General features: G+C 59.9%; 7 protein-coding genes across 7 annotated transcripts; all 7 read left to right on the top strand.

Annotated features, from left to right (window-relative positions):
• Positions 1–569: 569 nt before the first annotated feature.
• On the top strand, positions 570–1,682 carry LSCM1_01701 (uncharacterized protein; the record flags this gene model as incomplete). Its single annotated transcript, XM_067319301.1, has 1 exon — positions 570–1,682. The coding sequence occupies one exon, from the start codon at positions 570–572 to the stop codon at positions 1,680–1,682; it is 1,113 nt and encodes a 370-aa protein (XP_067175850.1).
• A 1,347-nt stretch (positions 1,683–3,029) lies between these two features.
• Positions 3,030–4,154, top strand: LSCM1_01702 (uncharacterized protein; the record flags this gene model as incomplete). Its single annotated transcript, XM_067319302.1, has 1 exon — positions 3,030–4,154. The coding sequence occupies one exon, from the start codon at positions 3,030–3,032 to the stop codon at positions 4,152–4,154; it is 1,125 nt and encodes a 374-aa protein (XP_067175851.1).
• Positions 4,155–4,757: 603 nt separating this feature from the next.
• Positions 4,758–5,519, top strand: LSCM1_01703 (uncharacterized protein; the record flags this gene model as incomplete). Its single annotated transcript, XM_067319303.1, has 1 exon — positions 4,758–5,519. One exon carries the CDS (start codon positions 4,758–4,760, stop codon positions 5,517–5,519), a length of 762 nt encoding a protein of 253 aa, XP_067175852.1.
• A 2,571-nt stretch (positions 5,520–8,090) lies between these two features.
• On the top strand, positions 8,091–10,028 carry LSCM1_01704 (uncharacterized protein; the record flags this gene model as incomplete). Its single annotated transcript, XM_067319304.1, has 1 exon — positions 8,091–10,028. One exon carries the CDS (start codon positions 8,091–8,093, stop codon positions 10,026–10,028), a length of 1,938 nt encoding a protein of 645 aa, XP_067175853.1.
• A 1,724-nt stretch (positions 10,029–11,752) lies between these two features.
• LSCM1_01705 (uncharacterized protein) lies at positions 11,753–12,601 on the top strand (the record flags this gene model as incomplete). The annotated part of the gene is made up of 1 exon (XM_067319305.1): positions 11,753–12,601. The coding sequence occupies one exon, from the start codon at positions 11,753–11,755 to the stop codon at positions 12,599–12,601; it is 849 nt and encodes a 282-aa protein (XP_067175854.1).
• A 1,034-nt stretch (positions 12,602–13,635) lies between these two features.
• On the top strand, positions 13,636–14,265 carry LSCM1_01706 (uncharacterized protein; the record flags this gene model as incomplete). The annotated part of the gene is made up of 1 exon (XM_067319306.1): positions 13,636–14,265. One exon carries the CDS (start codon positions 13,636–13,638, stop codon positions 14,263–14,265), a length of 630 nt encoding a protein of 209 aa, XP_067175855.1.
• Positions 14,266–15,583: 1,318 nt separating this feature from the next.
• Positions 15,584–16,486, top strand: LSCM1_01707 (uncharacterized protein; the record flags this gene model as incomplete). Its single annotated transcript, XM_067319307.1, has 1 exon — positions 15,584–16,486. The coding sequence occupies one exon, from the start codon at positions 15,584–15,586 to the stop codon at positions 16,484–16,486; it is 903 nt and encodes a 300-aa protein (XP_067175856.1).
• Between the last annotated feature and the right edge of the window lie 166 nt (positions 16,487–16,652).

A 16,652-nucleotide genomic window follows, 5' to 3' on the forward strand; every position in this document is an offset into this window, starting at 1 on the left:
AATGCTGCCCAGAATGATTGTTGGTTCATCTGAGTGCGACATAAGTCATCCTCGGGTACTCCGTCACACTTTCGGTGCTCATGGCCATCTATCGGTGTATGTGTCCTGCACTTCAGGGCGGAGGAAGGGATGGTCAGAGCCGAGTGTGGACTGCCCATGCCGCGCCCCTTCAGCGCCTGTGTGTCTGTGTGCGTTATGGTCCGACCCTCTTCCCCTCTATGGCAGACTCTAAAACTGTTCTCCCGTATTTGCGTATGTGAGTTTCCCTCTTTTCCGGGCTTTGCACCGTGCATACTTACACATACGTGCACACGTACACATACTATCCTCACGCTTCAGCCGTGCATCTGGACGGAGGCGCTTCTGGAGTGCTTCTGTGTGTGTGTGTGTGTGTCGAGACGTGTAGGTTGGGGGGACATCGTATAGCCCTGCTCTTACTTGATGTGCTGGATGCAACAGCGGCTTCTCAAGGCGAACTTTCTTCATTCAGCACAAACGTTTTGACAACGGAGCAGCCTCTGTGCGAAGTCGCCCAGCACAGCTACGCCGCCGTTGCGGCAAGGCGCATCATGGCAAGTCTTGTCACGCAGCACAAAACTTACGTGCACCACGTGGCCCTCGACCCCTCCGGCTCCCTCTTGGCATCGTGCTCGAGCGATAAGACAGTGGAAGTGTTTCACCGTCGCAGCGTGGCTGGCGGTGGCGCCGTCTGGGAGTCCGGATGCGCGATGCACGACCACTCGGGCCCGGTACTGCGCATGGCGTGGTGCCAGCACCGCGAGCACGGTCCTCTCCTCGCCACCGCCGGTGCGGATCGCTGGATCTACATATATCGCATCATTATCTCCTCCCACGAGGGGCGAACGCTGTTGCACACTGTGCGCTGGTCTCCTGTGCGTGGGTACGAGAAGGACGTCATCACCGACGTGGCCTTTGTGCCACCGCAGCAGTACCACGCTCTGCTCCTCACGACTGCCTCCTTGGACGGCTGTGTTCGCCTCTACGAGGTACATCAGCCACAGCAGTTCCAGTGCGTGTGCAGAATATCCCCGGAGGCCAACGCCGCAGCGGAAGGGGCCACGGATAGCACTGCTTCTGGGGCGGGAGTGTCTGCGGGCGCCGCGCCATACTCCGCCGGCAACGCGGTCGCGGAGCGTCATGAAGACGGGGCAGTGCTGCCGTCACCTTCCTCCGTGCCGCTGCTGCGCTCCGGCGGAGTTACTGCCATTGGCTGGTTCCCGGGCTCTGCAGAGCGCACGATGACCCTCGCCGTCGGAACCGTGTCGGGGCGCTTCTTTCTCTACCGTTACATCAAAGACTCGAGCGCCTTCATGACCATATCGGTGCCGCAGGTCGAGTCCGGAGAGCTGCGGTGCTCCTCACTGGTGTGCAACGTGAGCTGGGCTCCCTGTGTTGGTCGCCGCTTTCAGCTCCTTTCGATATGCTCCCGAGGTGAAGTGTTTATTCTTCGTCTCAACTGTGTATCGCCATCGATTGATGAGAAACGCAGCTTCGAACTCTTCAGGGTGCCGTTCGGAGCGGTCAGCGTGTCCTGGAGCCGCTCCAGCGCACTCCTTTATCTCGCCACAGACGATCGACATACACAGGTTGTTGTACTCCAGATGGCCAACCCGCTCGACCATCAGTCGTGGAAGGTGGTCTCTCGGGATGCGGTGGAGTAGCTCTCCCCCACTCACATACGCGCCGGGTGCGTGCCGATCGCGGCTCACCTTTCGACAACCTCAGCCTCGGCACAAGCGGTCACACCCCTCTGCCTGCTTCGGTCTGACGCTTTCTTGCCGTGCGTGGTGTTTCGCGGATGCCCGCATGCATCGCGGCTGCTGTGGCTTTGCAGAAACGCGCACGTAAGCACAACTCCCTCCAAAGGCACACGGCGCTGCTGCCAGATCTCTGCCGTCTAGCGCGGAGACGTGAAAGAGGAAGAAGGCACAGCAGGAAAAATGTGGCTGCACGCACAGCCGACGCTTCTCCGCTCTGCAACAGGAGAAGCCTCCTAGCAGCTTGCAGGGCAATCTCTCAGGTGGCTCATCGGCAGGTAACACTCAAGCGCGTTGGCCATTTCCCTTGCTGTCTCGCAGCTGCAGCGACGACGTCGGGATTCACCAATGCCTGCGTATGCCTGTGCGACCTCTGACACACAGACATGCGCATACGCATGCACTTGTCCCTCCCTCCCTCTCTCTCTCTCTTTCTGTGGCCGTCCCTTCGCATTTAATTTTTTTATATATTTACTCGCCGCCTTCCTCCTCCTCTGCGCACCTCACGTTAGGGGTACACAAGCATAAGAGGCGTGCAGAAGCCCAACAGCTTAGACACACACGCGGGCGCGTCGAAGCAAGAGGGCCGGGCTCTCACCATAACGCCCGTCTTTTCCGCAGCTTTGTCTGTGTGTAGTCGCTGAAGCTTTCCGCGCTGTTAATTGGTCGCTCTGTGTGTCTCATCTTTCGAGGAGTACAGGTCCGTTGAAGCACGCGCCTTTGGCACGGAGGACATTCCTGCCATCACTCGATCCCTTCCACCCACTCACACAGACAGGGAGAGAGACCTTGACCCGTGCCCCGCGAGCTACCGGCGGCGCAGGCTACGCGTGCATACAAGTAAACCGAAAGACAGAGGAGCCCCCATCGATACCGAAGAGCGACCTTGCCCACAATCGGCTGCAACTGCACCGATACACACTCCCTGCACCTTCTTTGGCTTTCCGTCTAGCTCTTCTTTGCGCCGCTACGTAGTGTCAGTTGCTCTCTACACCGCTGTGCTTGGACGGTGGCGTGCGTCGATCTTGCCTCCCTCTGTCGTTCCCTTCATCTGACCTGCGTTGCACACGGGCTTGGAGGTCTGTGGAGGACCGGCTTGTTGCTGGCACAAAGCAGCCGAAAGCGAACAGGTTAGACTACACATCTTCACTGTTAGCCGCACCCCGCACCACCACTGCTCTCGGCTCCACTTCAGCATAGCGAGGCAGCGATAGTGGTGTAAAGAGAGACGGTGACCAACAAAGCGAGGAAATGGAGCGCGGCCCTCGCTACTCATCGGGTGGTCCCGACGGGGGCTTCTGCGCGTTACACGGCAAACGGCGCAGTAGAGCCGACCTCGTTTCGTGGAATCAGCAGCCAGGTAAGATGCGCTGCATGCCGCAGAAGGAGTGCAACGTGCGCAGCGAGCAACGACGGGCTGGCGGCAGAGAGCAGGGTAGAGCTGGTGGCGGTGGCGGCGCCGACGCGCGCGAAAGAGAACGCCGAGGAGGGACGGGCCGTGGCAATAGTGGTCGGGAACGCGGCGGCCGCAGAGAGCGCAGTGACAGGAATGACCGCAGAGATCGCGGAGAACGAGGCGACACGGTCTTGTGCCGTCTGCACCGTCAGCGCCGTACACTCCGGCAGATGCGGGAAGTGGGGGCCGGCGTCTTTGAGTGCACGGAAGGCCACCGCTGTAAGCAAAGTGGCGATAAGCGCATCGGCGCCGCTGGTGGCCGCGGTGCTGAGGATAGGGGGCGTATCCGTGATCAGCGAGGCCCGTCATTTGTTGAGCGCGGAGCAGGTCCCCGACAGCGGCAGCGACGCGGCGAGCGGGCGCCTCGCCCGCCGCATATCCAACGCTACGACGATGCAAGTGCGGCTGCATGGGCGCCATCTGCAACCACTGTTGCGGGTAGCGGCAGTGCCGCTCGTCGTCGGACCGGTAAGGCGGAGCGCAAGGTGTGGTGTGCGCTGCACGGCAAGCACTTGCCTGCTAGCCAGTGCGAGTTTGTTCAGGAGTGCTGCTATGTCTGCCTTGACCCTAGCACATGCTTAGCCACGCCACTGGAGGCACCGACGATGTTGCTCAGTCGCGGCTGCACCGAAGTATTGTGCAGCAAGCATCACACCCTGCGCAGTGCCGGCTTTGTGGAGTTGACAGAAAAGCCTGTGGCGTACCAGTGTATGCCCGGCCACGCCTGCCGCGGCGTGACGGTGCCGCACATGAGCCAAGAGGCAAACGGGGCTGCTGCGGGAGCCGTGGGCGGCCCGGCGGCCCTGCCATACGCGATGGTGGACATGGACGACGAGGAGGAGGTGTATATGGACGCGCGCGTGACCAACACCTTCCTACCCCAGAGCGGCCGCGAGGCCGTTTCCTCCTTCTTCATGTGAGAGGCGCGGGGGAAGCGCGTTGGTGTTACGGAGGCGGGCGCGAAAGCAAAGGATGATGAAAAGTTTGTCCGACGCTTTGTCCTGTCTGCGTGTGTGTGTGTGTCCTTTGAGAGCACGGCCTTGTAAATCGAAAAGGGATGAGCCGCGGGCTGCTGGCGACGATCGAACCACCCTTTCGCCCTTGCGGCTGTGATGCCTTTGGTGGGCGTGTGTCCTCTCGTCCGTTCATTCTCTCCAGGGCCACCGCGTAAAGGCACAAGAAGAAAAGCAGCCGGCTGCGCTGGCGCACAAAGGACTCTCATTCAGCCTTCGCCGATGTGCTCACCGAGCGCCTAGCGTGCTAGCTGCCGCCGATCATGGGTTGACGACTCCTTTCCACAACCTCCCGGTCGAGAATACAAGTGCTCGTGACCAAGCTCACCAGATCCTCGATTCACTGCTGGCGCCGTTGCAGTACCTGGGAACGACATGATGCGGCAGCGATCTCCTGGCGACGGCCTCTCTGTGCGCAGGTGCGTAGCTGTGTCTCTGCGATGCTTTACTGTCACTCTTGCCCTTTGCGCTCCCTCTCTCCAAGGTGCTTCACCCTCTTATCGTGGCTGCATGCCATCCTTGCCACTCTCCCGGAAGCGCTCTTCCCCACGCACTCACGGTCAGCCGGCCTCGCCACGTAGCGCGAAGGCGAAACGTCATCCGTCCTCAGGGACTTCGTCGGCTCGCTCCCAGGCCAAGAAGGAGCAGCGGAGAGCAAAGGGTGCGCCGCTCGCTGCAACGCCACCCTTGCGCGACTCACCTTGCCGCACCATGACGGCCACACCCGAGATGGCGGAGTACTGCCTCCGCGTCATTGCGCAGCAAATCAACTCCCCTGACGCCCCACCGGTGCAACTGCCAGCCATCCCGAAGGAAGACTCAGCCTGTTTCGTGACACTCACAACACTGCCAGATGACCGGCTGCGCGGCTGCATCGGATCCCTGTGCCCAGGGAGCCTCAGGAAAGACATGCGCCGACTCGCAATCGCCGCCGCCTTCCAGGATTCGCGGTTCCCGAAGGTTAGGGGGGAGGAACTGCCGACGCTGCGGTGCTGCTTTAGCCTGCTGCACACGTTTGAGCAGTGCTCCGCCTGGAACGACTGGGAGATCGGTAAGCACGGCCTCGTCGCCGACTACGACGGCTACAGCGCCACGTACTTGCCCTCTGTGGCGGAGGAGCAAGGCTGGAACCACAGGGAAACCCTCGTGAGTCTCATGGAAAAGGCGGGCTTTGAGGAGCCGGTGACGGACCGGGTGCTGAGTAAGGTTCACGTGACCCGATATCAGGTCAGCAAAGCTTTCAAGGACTACAAAGATATTGCCGCTTCTTGAGTGGCTCGAACGGCTCTGGCGGCGCTGAAAGTTTGCGCGGAAGCTGCTGTGTGACTCAGCCGCCGCGCTAGTGTACACGGGTGCAGGTACACAGGCCGACGCACACCAGCACCACCCCTAACCGACGTCGCCGCGCACACGCACATGGTACTGCCGATGTTGCCCCTTCTTTTCCCTTTCCAGCATCCCAAGGGCCGACTCGCCTGCTGTGCATCGCCGTAAAGGGGCACACCAAAAAGGGTGCGGTGGTGGTGGAAAGGCAGCGCTGTGCCGTCCGTTCCCATGTGTCCCTTTTTTCCCCGTTGCTTTGCCTTCTCTCCTTTCGTAGCACTTCCGCTCTTTTTTTTTCTCTCGGCGGCTGTGGCGCCTCCCAAGCCTCCCCCCTGCGCACCAGGCCGAACATACGCACGATACCGGGGATAGATATCGTCTCTTGTGTCTTGTGCTGGTTGAGCTTCACGCACCGTTTTGTTTGATATATGACTGTACTTCAGTGGCGCACTTGTGCGCTTGAGTGTGGGCTTGCGTTCTATGTTTGTGTGCGTGTGGGTGTCACACGCCTCGCTGTTGCCCGGCGTTCCGACAAGAAAGAGATGAACAGAAAAAAAGCAAGGCAAGAGGCGCACACAACTGCATAAGTTCATTGCCGCAAGCGCAGGCGCCCTTTTTCCTCCCTCAAGAGACTAGTCGTCACGCTTCTCCCTTTGACCCTCCCGTCAAGGGAGATGAGCACCAACGCTTTTCAAGTGTAACAGCTCCTCAGTAACCTTGAAAGCGCAGCGGCGGGAACAGAAAGGGCATGTGTACACGACTACGGATGCGGTGAAGGGAGTGGGCGTTGAAGACGGCACCAACATCACTGATTCCCCAGCCGACGCGAACCCGATAAGACGACCACGGAACATCCACACTCATCCAGTCGCGCTCTACTCCTCCCATACCACCCCTAACTTCCTGGCGCCTAAGGTAGTCCTCATCAAGAGCGCGCTCGGCTAGCTTTCTCCAGACACTGCATGCATGTCGATCTCCCGCTCGGCACTTCTATGTACATCAGTTTCGCACCCACGCACCGATGTATGGAGCCCAGCAAGCGCACTTTAATGTCTTACGCACACACACACACATCAAGCGCATCGTTTCTCCCTCTGTAGTCCCCACTCGACTGTGCTTCCTTTGTGTGGGTCGCTAGAGCGGAGGGGCTCGTCTGCGTTTCTTTTCTCACTGCTTCTCGCAACTCTTTTCCTCGCCACGCGTCTGCACCAGCCCAGGCCTTCGCCCTCACTCATTCGCCGAGGTCGCCGCCGTGAGACCGCGAAGCGTGCAGGCAGGCGAGTAAAGCCTTGCAGGCACCGCCTCCTCTTGCTCGCTTGCCTGCTGTTCTCTTGGCTCAGGGCCTCCGCCTCGTTCGAGACGGCAGGTGTGTACAAGCACGCAGCACCTACTCGATGCCTCCACTAATCCGCTCACAACACACACATAAACAACTAAAGAGGCGATGCGGCTCCATCTTTGCCCAACGACCTTTGCGCGTGAAAGTGAGCGTGTGCCTCGTTGCGTGCGTGAGGGCGTTCATGCAGCCTGTCAAGTACAGCCTGCAGATTCTCACTCATTGCTCCTTTCTGCGAGCGGTGGTGCTCTCATCTTAGACGCTTCTCTTGCGCGCTGCCTTTTCGCTGTTCTGTTCCCAACTTTTCGCTTCCGTTGAAGCTGCCTCGCCCCCGATGTAGATGCGCGGCTCGACGCGTGGCATCTCAGAGGCGCTGTACCCTGCCCTGCGGGAAGGCCAAGCGGCCCTCTCTACACCCCGTCAAGGACCTATGCGCCCCTCGTGGCTGCAGGGCGAAGTGGCGGCGGCGCAGCGGAGGGGGGCGGGCAGAGCGATGTATTGCCTACGTGTGTCGGCGGCCAGGTGGCGCGCCGGGGTCGCGCTGAGGCGGCTTGCCATGGCGCAGCCGGTTGCACCGTTTATGTGGTGGGCGAAGGGTCGGGGTGACCGGGGCGTGTCTCGCTGGGCGCCGGCACGGCCACTGGCGCTTCGGGCCTGACCGACGCCCCGGGGATACGGCACCAGGCGGCTGCCGGCATCATGGGGGCGCCTGTGCGGGCGGGCGGCCTGGGGCGCGGGGGCGCGTAGGCGGTGTGCAGGGCAGGGGCCGTGCTCAGGCGACTGGGTGTCGGCGCGCTGCTGTGACGCGTGCCTGGCGCTGCTGCGCGCGAGGTGGGATGACCGAGTGCCGTGCCGGGTGGAGCGAAGGCTGGCTCGTTTGTGTGTGTGTGTGTGCGTGCTGTGCCGCAGTGTATGGCTTCACACGCAAAAGCAAGATGAGTTGCTGTACCTCGTCGCCTTGTCTCTGCCAATGTCTCGCGCGTGTTGTGGCCATTGGAGAAGCCGCCGTGCGTCCTTTCTTCGCCCCTTTTCTCACTCCTCAACGCCTTCTTCTGCCTCTCTCTCCCACAAATAAACCTTTGCCGAGTGGCGCTCCATTCCGCAGCTCACACTGCGTTTCACCGTTTCATTGCTCTCATTCATGCTTGTGGCCTCGCGCACCTGTCTATGAGTTGTGCGTGTTGATGTGCGCAGGAAGAGAGGTAAATTGCACGTTAGTGAGCCCCTTCGCCTGCATACACTTGATAAGCGGACTGCAGCTTCGAGATCTCGCAACCGGAACTGGTAACAGCTTAGGCTCGAATGTGGCAGGCTGGATGCTCGCAGACGTGACAGACACCTATGGACGTCCTCCACCGGAGCGTGGCGAGCGAGGGGACGGTGGCACCAAGCACCGTAAGAAGAACCACCGAACAAAGCTGAAGCGTGTCGACGAGTCGGAGCAGGATGCCTGGCTCGATCGAGCTCGTCAAGGACTGCACTGCTCGCTCTTTTGCGGTGGTACCAAGTGCCGCCTGGAGAGCTGGGAGGCCATGAAGGAAGAGGAGCAGCGCGCTGCTGCCATCGAGGGTCTGCAGTCGAACTGGGTCGGTAACGACGTAATCGCGAGCCAGCGACCATCAACGTCGCTTTTTCTCAAGTACCCCATCATAGCTCAGTTTCATGCGAAACATGTGACGGGGGTGCTCAACCTCCAGGAGAAAGGCGAGCATGCCAACTGCGGCCCCGACGGCATCTACGAGAGCAGCGGCTACAGCTACAACGGGGCAGAAGATCTGATGCCGCACGGCATCGCGTACTACGAGTTTCCGTGGCCAGACATGACGGCCCCGCAGCAGGATATTGTATTGCGCAGTGTGCAAGTCATGGACTACCACATCAAGCAGAAGGGTAAGGTCCTTGTGCACTGCCATGCTGGGCTCGGTCGCACCGGGCTCATGATTGCGTGCTACTATGTGTACAGTCAGCACATCCCGTCCCGCGAAGCAATCGCGCTGGTGCGCAAGTGTCGTCCTGGCGCTATTCAGACGAATCGCCAGGCACAGTTCATTGCAGACTTCGAGAAGCATCTGTGGCGACTGTCACAGGCGTTCCGGGTTGAAATATCGGATGCTCTCATTGACCTTAACCTCTTCATTCAGAGGCAGCGCCTTGTCCTGCACGGCGAGCAGGCGGATCTGTACAAAAGCGTACCGCTCTTCCTCCACACCATCTTGTGCCGTCTGCTCAACCTTACGAAGGCCGACCCAGAGGCAGCGCGCCGGGCATTGCAGTCTCTTGGCCCTAGCGCTGCACCATCGGAGGCGACGCTGTCAGCGTGCCGCATTGCCATCAACCGCCGCCGGTTCCGCGTGCAGAGTGTGCGTGATGTGTCCATCCTGAGTTTCCTCGTCTGCGACTGGTTCCGCAGCACATCGTCTCCGGCACTGACGGAGGAGAACTGCGATCAGATCGTGGAGAGCAAGCGGAAGTTCTTCTCGAACCGGGAGGGCCTGCCGCTGGAGATTCGTCAAATCTTGTCGAAGCCGACGCGCCACACGCTGGGAATGGTGATTTCGGCGTTCTTTACCATCTCAAGGCAAGCGAGCGTTAGTCTGAGGAACTACGCCTTCCGCTGTCTCGTCGACTCCTTCAACCACGCCTTCAACCCCATCAAGGTGCGCCACAGTCCGCTGGAGCGCCAGCTCATACATGAGTTTTTCATCGAGTGGGGCAAGAGCGTGGGAGACATGTATTTCAACTACGACGCGGTACCCGCCGCGCATCGCACCATCAAGCGGATTGCGCTGGCCTCCTCGATCGTGCTGGAGGCGACGAAGACGACGGATCCGCCGCGAAGGAAGCCGCTTGTTGCTGGGATTCTTCCCCTGCTTTCGGCCACGTCGGAGGTGCCTGGCACCCCAGCCAAGCGGAAAGGGTCCCAGGTCTCGCCGCGGGCCTTTTCTACACCAAGTCGCGCATCGCGTGTGTACAATGTGCACCCCCCCGCGCACACGGACTCGAAGAAAACAACCCGCCGCTGGCGGCAACATCTTCACCGCCACCACACAGAGAGCTCATTTGGCAGCAGCGAACAAAAACATCCGCCATCATCTCCGGCCAGCCCTGCGGCAGGGCGCTGATGCAGCGGCGCCCTTCGCCTTTTCTTGATCTGTGTGCGGGTGTGTTTTACCACGCCTCTCTCTTCTCCGGCTCCTTCCCCTGCATGTACCCCCCGCCCGCCTCCACCCTGTGACGCGCGCGCACATACACACAGACAGACACACACACACACGCACACGCATGCACGAGTGAGGCATAGGCGTAGCAGCAACAGCAGAGCAGCACCGCTGCCGTTGTCTTGTCCACGTCGCTGGGTCCCCTCTCATCTGCCCTCCGCTCCTTCGGGTGAGTGCGTGCGTTCGAGCCTCGTTCCGCCTCTCTCTTTTCTTGCGTTGGGACGGCCAATGCGCGAAGTGCTCGACGCTTTCTCTCTCTCTGTAGTGAGCCTTTCTTTCTTTGCTCAAACGCGTTCCCACCCTCTCCTCTGTCATCGCCACTGCCACTTTCTTTCATCTGCATCGCCCACTCGCCCTCAGCCCCACGGGGACTTCTTCCCCCCTTTTTCCGTTTCGGCTTCCATCTCTTTTTTTTTGGGTTCGTTTTGCTCTGCCCTCTGTCCTCTCCACTCCTCCCTCTATGGCGCCTCTCGTCGTGCTTTTTCGTTTTGTTGTGTGCTTCTTTCACACGCATCTGTACTTCCCTGCCTTCTCAGTTCGCGGGGCTTGAAGCGGCGCGCACATACCCATCCCTACATGCGCACAGAGGTGGGCGCACGCACGCGGACGGAAACAAGCGTGCGCTGCTCGGCACCGCCTGCTTTCACTGCACGCTCCATTCGCTAGTCCCCGGCCGACTTGCACACAAACAAACACATACACACCGAGGCCAATGGATCCCTTAAAAGGATGGTACGGATGACGTTACACTGTGTGCCCGGCGCTGTGTGTAAGTGTAAGTGCGTGTGTGTGTGCGCGCCTGCAAGTGCCTCTGTGCGCACTGCTCTTCGCTCTTCTTCACAGGTTGTCTGCTGTCCACGCGCCTGCCCTCCACTGCAGCTATTTGGATTCTTTCTCTTCCTTTTGTCATGTGAGCCTCCCCTGTGTGGCTTTGGCTGCTCTCTCTTCCTCTCGCGTCCTCTTTTCTTCCTTTGCTGCGACGCTGTCAAGACTCTCTCGCCGCCATCGGCTTCCGGAAGAGGGGTGAAGAGGGCGGCCCCCCCTCCTATCCCACACCCAAACACACAAAAAAACACAAGAGAAAAAAACAAGAAAAAAAGTGCGAACGGAAATGCGAAGAGTCACCCTCGTGGGAGAAGCGGCGGCGCTTCTTTGCTCGTCTTGCGGCCGCTGGGGAACGCCCTCGCAATCTGTTTCGCGGACAGGATCGCTTGCTCATGTGTGTGTGTGTTTGCTCTTCTTTTCGCGCTCTCTGCGCGCAATGAAGAGGCAGGTCGGCGAGGCTTGTGCAGTGATTCAGCCCTTGTGTGACACGTACATCTTGAGCACCTTGCTTTTCTCTGTTGTATGTGCAGGCGCATGTGTACATGTGTGCGTGTGCTGTGAAAAGGGTGCATGTCTGCTGCTGCTGGTCGGCCCCGTCAAGCTCTCTTCTCGTCTATCATGTACCTCTGCACTTCCTACTCATCCCTCCCCCCCCCCACACTGCTTGGGAGCTCCACCTACATATATGCATCCTTGCATGCAGAACACAGCGTTGGACACAAGCACCCCCCATACACACACAGGCACCCATTGCTTATATAGTCCCTCTCCTTGTGCCTGCGTGGAGGGAGGGAGAAAGGGCAATGCGGATGCAGCGCAGCCGCGTGCTCCGTGGACGGACAGAGCGTGGCCTTTACTTCCCCATCAACCACCGAATCGTTGATCAGCGTAACACCTCAGTGTCTGGCGCGGAGGAGGCGGATATTCAGTCCCGTTACCGACGCCAGCTGCGGTCAAGTTTTGTGACCGGGGAGACGCGACAGACGGAGCCGCCGTCGTGGAGCCAGCGCATTCGCCCTACGCACTTTCTCTCGCTCCCGCTGCCGGCCCGATGCACGCTGCGTGTGCGCGTGAAGCAGATGCAGGACAGCATGATATTCGCAAATCAGCTCGTCGAGCCGCTTCTGATTCCTTCCGCGAAGCTACACGTCACCTTGGGGGTCATGTCCCTTGACGGCGGAGCGGCTGCAGCTGAGGGTGCCCTGTCCCCTTCAGAATCGAATGTGCTGGCGGCCATCCAAGACTGCATCAGCCAGGCCTTTCATGATGCCTGCAAGGAGCCGTTGCAGCTGCGCTTTCGCGGTCTCGGTACCTTTGGACGTGGACGAGTGCTGTTCGCGAGATGCATTGCCGAGGCGCAGTTCACAACACTAGACATGCTTGTCCGCCGCATTCGACGAGACGTAGGACTGGGCTTGGGGGTGGACATGAAAGGCAACCCGCACGACTCGTACGTGCCTCACGTCACCGTCGCCAAAATCCGTCCATCGCAGACGGAAGAGTTCGGCCGTCAGCTTCCCATGTCGATGTGGGCAGATCACCAGCATCACGACTTTGGCGACGTCGCCTTCAGCAGGATCGACCTATGCAGCATGAAGGGCGAGAGCGAGAATGGTTACTACCACGTCGTGTCCTCTGCCGCACTGAGATAGAGGAGCGCTGCGGGGATCACGTGGGGGGGGGCTTGCGCGCGGGTATCCGAAGCGCCACCGCACTCGTGGATGCGGTGGTGGCGGTTATGGCGTCTCTTTATCTGTGACGGGGGAGGCGAGAGGGGGTGCATGTGGTCCGCAGCGCTTCGTTAAGCCGCTCTTTGTCGAGAGTTTCTATTTCTGGCGACGGTATGCCCTTGTTGGCGGCTGAAGAGGCGGCAGTGGATGGCGAGGCTCCATCCCCCCCTCCCCCCTTTGCTCTGTCTGGTGGCGGGAAAGAGGTGAGGCTGACCCCGTCGCGCCGGGGAGCTCGCCTCCATCGAAGGAGCGGACGGAGACCGACAAATAGAGGACCTGCACGCAAGCAGTCTGTGCGATCCCATGCGAGCGTATTCGGTAGGCTGGCCGCCACCGCAGCGCGTCGCCGTAGGCCACACACTTTGGAGGGAGGGCAGCGAATATGTGTGCTCACAGCAGCATGCCACATCTCCAATCACTTATCCTTCGCAGGTTGCCCCTTTTTTTCTTGGTTTTGAAAGGGGGGCCCATGATGTGCAACGAGGCAGAACCGAGCATACGGGGTGGGGGTAGGAGCAGTAAAAGAGGCGGAATCTGTGTGTGTGTGTGTTTGAGGGAGTGGGGGAGGCACTGGCGGTTCCCATTGTGCCTCATTGCTGCCTTTTTGTCTCCATACGCGCATGCCCCCCTCTCCGTAGAGGTGCGGCTCTTGGCAGTCGATGCCTTCTCTGACGTGGCTGTTCTCTACGCTCTCCCTTCGGTGCTCTCACTTTTTCAAGTCGGCTTGCATTTCTCTTCTCCACTCCTTTGCTGCTGTCTTCCCCCCTCTCTTCGTGGGTGGGAGCGCGTGCGCGACGCACCGCCGGCGGACTCGCTCTTTCCCCGTCAAGAGGGCGCCTCTCTCCCCTCCCACTCCACCGCCGCGCACACACACGCACACACACCGACAAAGCACAAACACTTACGCATACACCTCTCTGCTTGCATAGCGTATCCTCCTGCTCCCGATTTCGATCATGCTTGCAGGAGCGAAGAAAAGTACCCTCTCGGGGACCGGCAAGTCGGCCAAGGCTAACACCCTTTGCGCCTCCAGTGGCGCCGATTCAAAGCACGGCGCCGCACCATCGCCGTTCACTCCAGCGACGCTGCTGGAGGTGCCGCCAGAGTACAAGCAGCAGCTGCGCCAGGCATTCGATAAGTTTGACGACGCCGGCAAAGGATTTATACCTGCGCACGAGGCGGTGGTGGCGCTCTATGCACTCGGGTACGATGTCAGTCGCGCAGAGCTGCAGGAGCTGCTGGAAGAGGTTGGTGCTGCCGGTGCTGAGGTCATTGACTTTAATGACTTCTACAGCGTCTTAGTGCTGAAGATGACCAAGAAGGAGAGTAAGAGTGAGTCTGTGCGTTCTTTTAAACAGATGGACCTCGATGACAAGGGGTACATCAGCCTCGAAGATTTGCGCTCGATGGCCAACTCGCTGCATATGAGCTTGACAGATGACGAGCTGTCCGAGATGGTGCTGTTTGCGCGCTCCGTCGGGTACCACACGCCCGCGCAAGGACAGTCCGAGTTCGACGCGAGGGATGCGCTGACAGTCTCGGAGGCCGAGTATCTGCGCTTGATGAAGCGAGCCAACGTTTACTGAGTGGGCCGTGCGCTCAGTGTGGACGCGATTAAGCGCCTTGACGGATTTGCGCAGTTGCTGAAGTGGCGCCACCCGTGCCGTTGGTACTTTGCGTGCAACCGCGATGTGTGCTCCTGCTGCGGCTGTTGCGCAGATCGATTGCGCACAAAATCAGAGGGCTTGCTGATCAAGGCGAGTAATCGAGCAACACTGCACTCGACGCAGTGCGTCCTAACAGCGGAATGCGGGGCCGGTGCGCCCGCTGTCATGTACACTACAACGCCAAACGCACTTCAAAGTGTAGTCAGCAAAGAAAAAAAGCGACGCGATACGAACAACAACATCTGTGGCGCTCCTTTGGGATGCACGAAGTTGCCCGCTTTGAGTACAGCGCCTCTCTCTCTCTCTTTCACTCCTTTGCGTGTGCTGTTCAATGTCGAGCGATGCGTCTGTCGAAGCTGGACGCAGTCGCTGGGCCCAGAGGGCACATGCCGCGTAATATCGGCGGAAGTGAGTGAGAGGGAGAAGAGAGAGCGTGAGACGAGAGGGTGTGGAACAGAAAAACGCGCCGCACTTTTTTCCCCTCCACGCTCCTTCAAAGCGGAGGGGGAGGGGCACGCGCGAAGGGAGAACGGTGGGCCATCCTTCTCTTTGCTCTCGTCGCCAGCCTAATCAAGCACTAGTGAAGCTGGCCAACATCTCTGCGTGACAAGAGTGGGCGCCTGGTGCTATTCCTTTCTGGATGCCTCTTGTAGGCTGCCCCCTCTTCTGATGCAGTTGTCTTCGTTGGCCCCGGTGGCTTTCGCCTCTCGCTGCTCTTCGCCTGCCCGTGGCGCGATCGCTTGCGCCAGCATGGTGGAATGTGCGCCGTTCCCTTGAACCTTTACGCTTGGAACGGCTCCTCTGACAGTTTTCGCTTTTTCGCGTGCGGGGTCGTGCTGCCGCATTGCACGGCGGCTCAAACCGCTCCTCTCTCCCGAATCGTCTGGGGTATAGGCGGGGAAACAATCGAAGCGAATCCTCCCCTCTCTCCCCCTCCCCCCTCCCCCTCCCTCCAAATAAAAGAGGAACGGCTGCCTCCTCCCTCACCCCCGGTGTGCCAGCGCGCACGTCGGCCTCTGTACGCTTGCGCGGGCGAAACGACGCGAGAACCCCAGTTACTGACCGAGACGTCAAGGGGCATACTGCCACTACACCCCTCACGCTTCCACAGCACAACAGTCAGTGTAGTCATTGATAGCGCTTGCACACGCCACTCACCTGCCGACACACGCGCACGGAGAGGCGCTGCTTCATCGTCCCGCAGTTTAGCGAGCTGTTAGCGTCACACAGCGCCGGCATGTCCATCTTCGGCGTCTCGTCTTACTTTCTGTGGACGCAGAAGGGACAGACGGTGCTTCCACTTGTGCGGGGAAGCGGCTTTCTAATGGAGTTTGAGCAGCGGAACACCTTCTACAGCTACCACGTCCTATCCGCAGCGCACGTCACGTGCCCGGTCAAGCACCGGAAGCTGTACGGTGACACTATAGGACTCAAGGCGATTGGGGAGCGGCACATTAGCACCCGCTTGCTCATGCCAGACGAGGTTACGCACAAGGTTCTGTCATCTTTCGAGCTCGAGTTCAGGCAGCACTGCATGCCAAACGCTGATGTTGCGTCGCTGCGTCTGCATAGGGAGAAGGAGTTCATGGAGGCAATGCAGCTACCAAAAGCGAACTGCACCGGCGCCGCATCTCCGCTGCAGGTGATCGAGCCAGATCTGGACCGCATCGATGAGGGGGATCATCTGATCTTGTGTGGTGTGCACACGGAGGAGGAGCGGGCAAACGCGAACGACGACGGACTGACGCTTATCCCGATGCGCTTAGCTGCTACGTGTAAGGCGGCCCTCGTGTCGCTTGACTACGGTACCGTTCTGTTGGCCTCCATCGATGGCCTAGCCGAGGAGGCAAGGCAATGTGCCGGCGCAGCTTCTGCGAGTGGTCATGTTCAAGTGCCGCCGCTGCCGTTGAGCATGTGTGGCGGCCCGGTGCTGCGGCGTTCGTCTGGAAAGTGCGTTGGCGTCATTGCAGCGCGGGTGATGAAGAACGCTCCACCACGCGATCCGCACTCCGCCTCGCTCTACCAGGACCCTTATCTGGACATCTCCGAGCACGTCGCCCTGCACGCTTACTGGCCTCTCGATGTTGCGTTCGTTCCTATTGGTGAGTTCCACGACCCCCTCCGTCGGTGCGAGGTCTAAAGGAGGAATAGGGAAGAGAGAGAGAGCGGCAGTGGCGGTATTGGTGTTGGTGGTGGTGGTGGTCCCTTTCAGCGTCTGCGTGCTTTTGGTCATACCCAGGACCCGGCGCCTCGTGATGAAGCGCACTGCGCCGCGCCGCAGTGACAGAGCGAAAGTTTTGGGAGGA

Source organism: Leishmania martiniquensis, chromosome 32 (genome assembly GCF_017916325.1).
Source record: "Leishmania martiniquensis isolate LSCM1 chromosome 32, whole genome shotgun sequence".
In the NCBI taxonomy this organism is placed as follows: Eukaryota; Euglenozoa; class Kinetoplastea; order Trypanosomatida; family Trypanosomatidae; genus Leishmania; species Leishmania martiniquensis.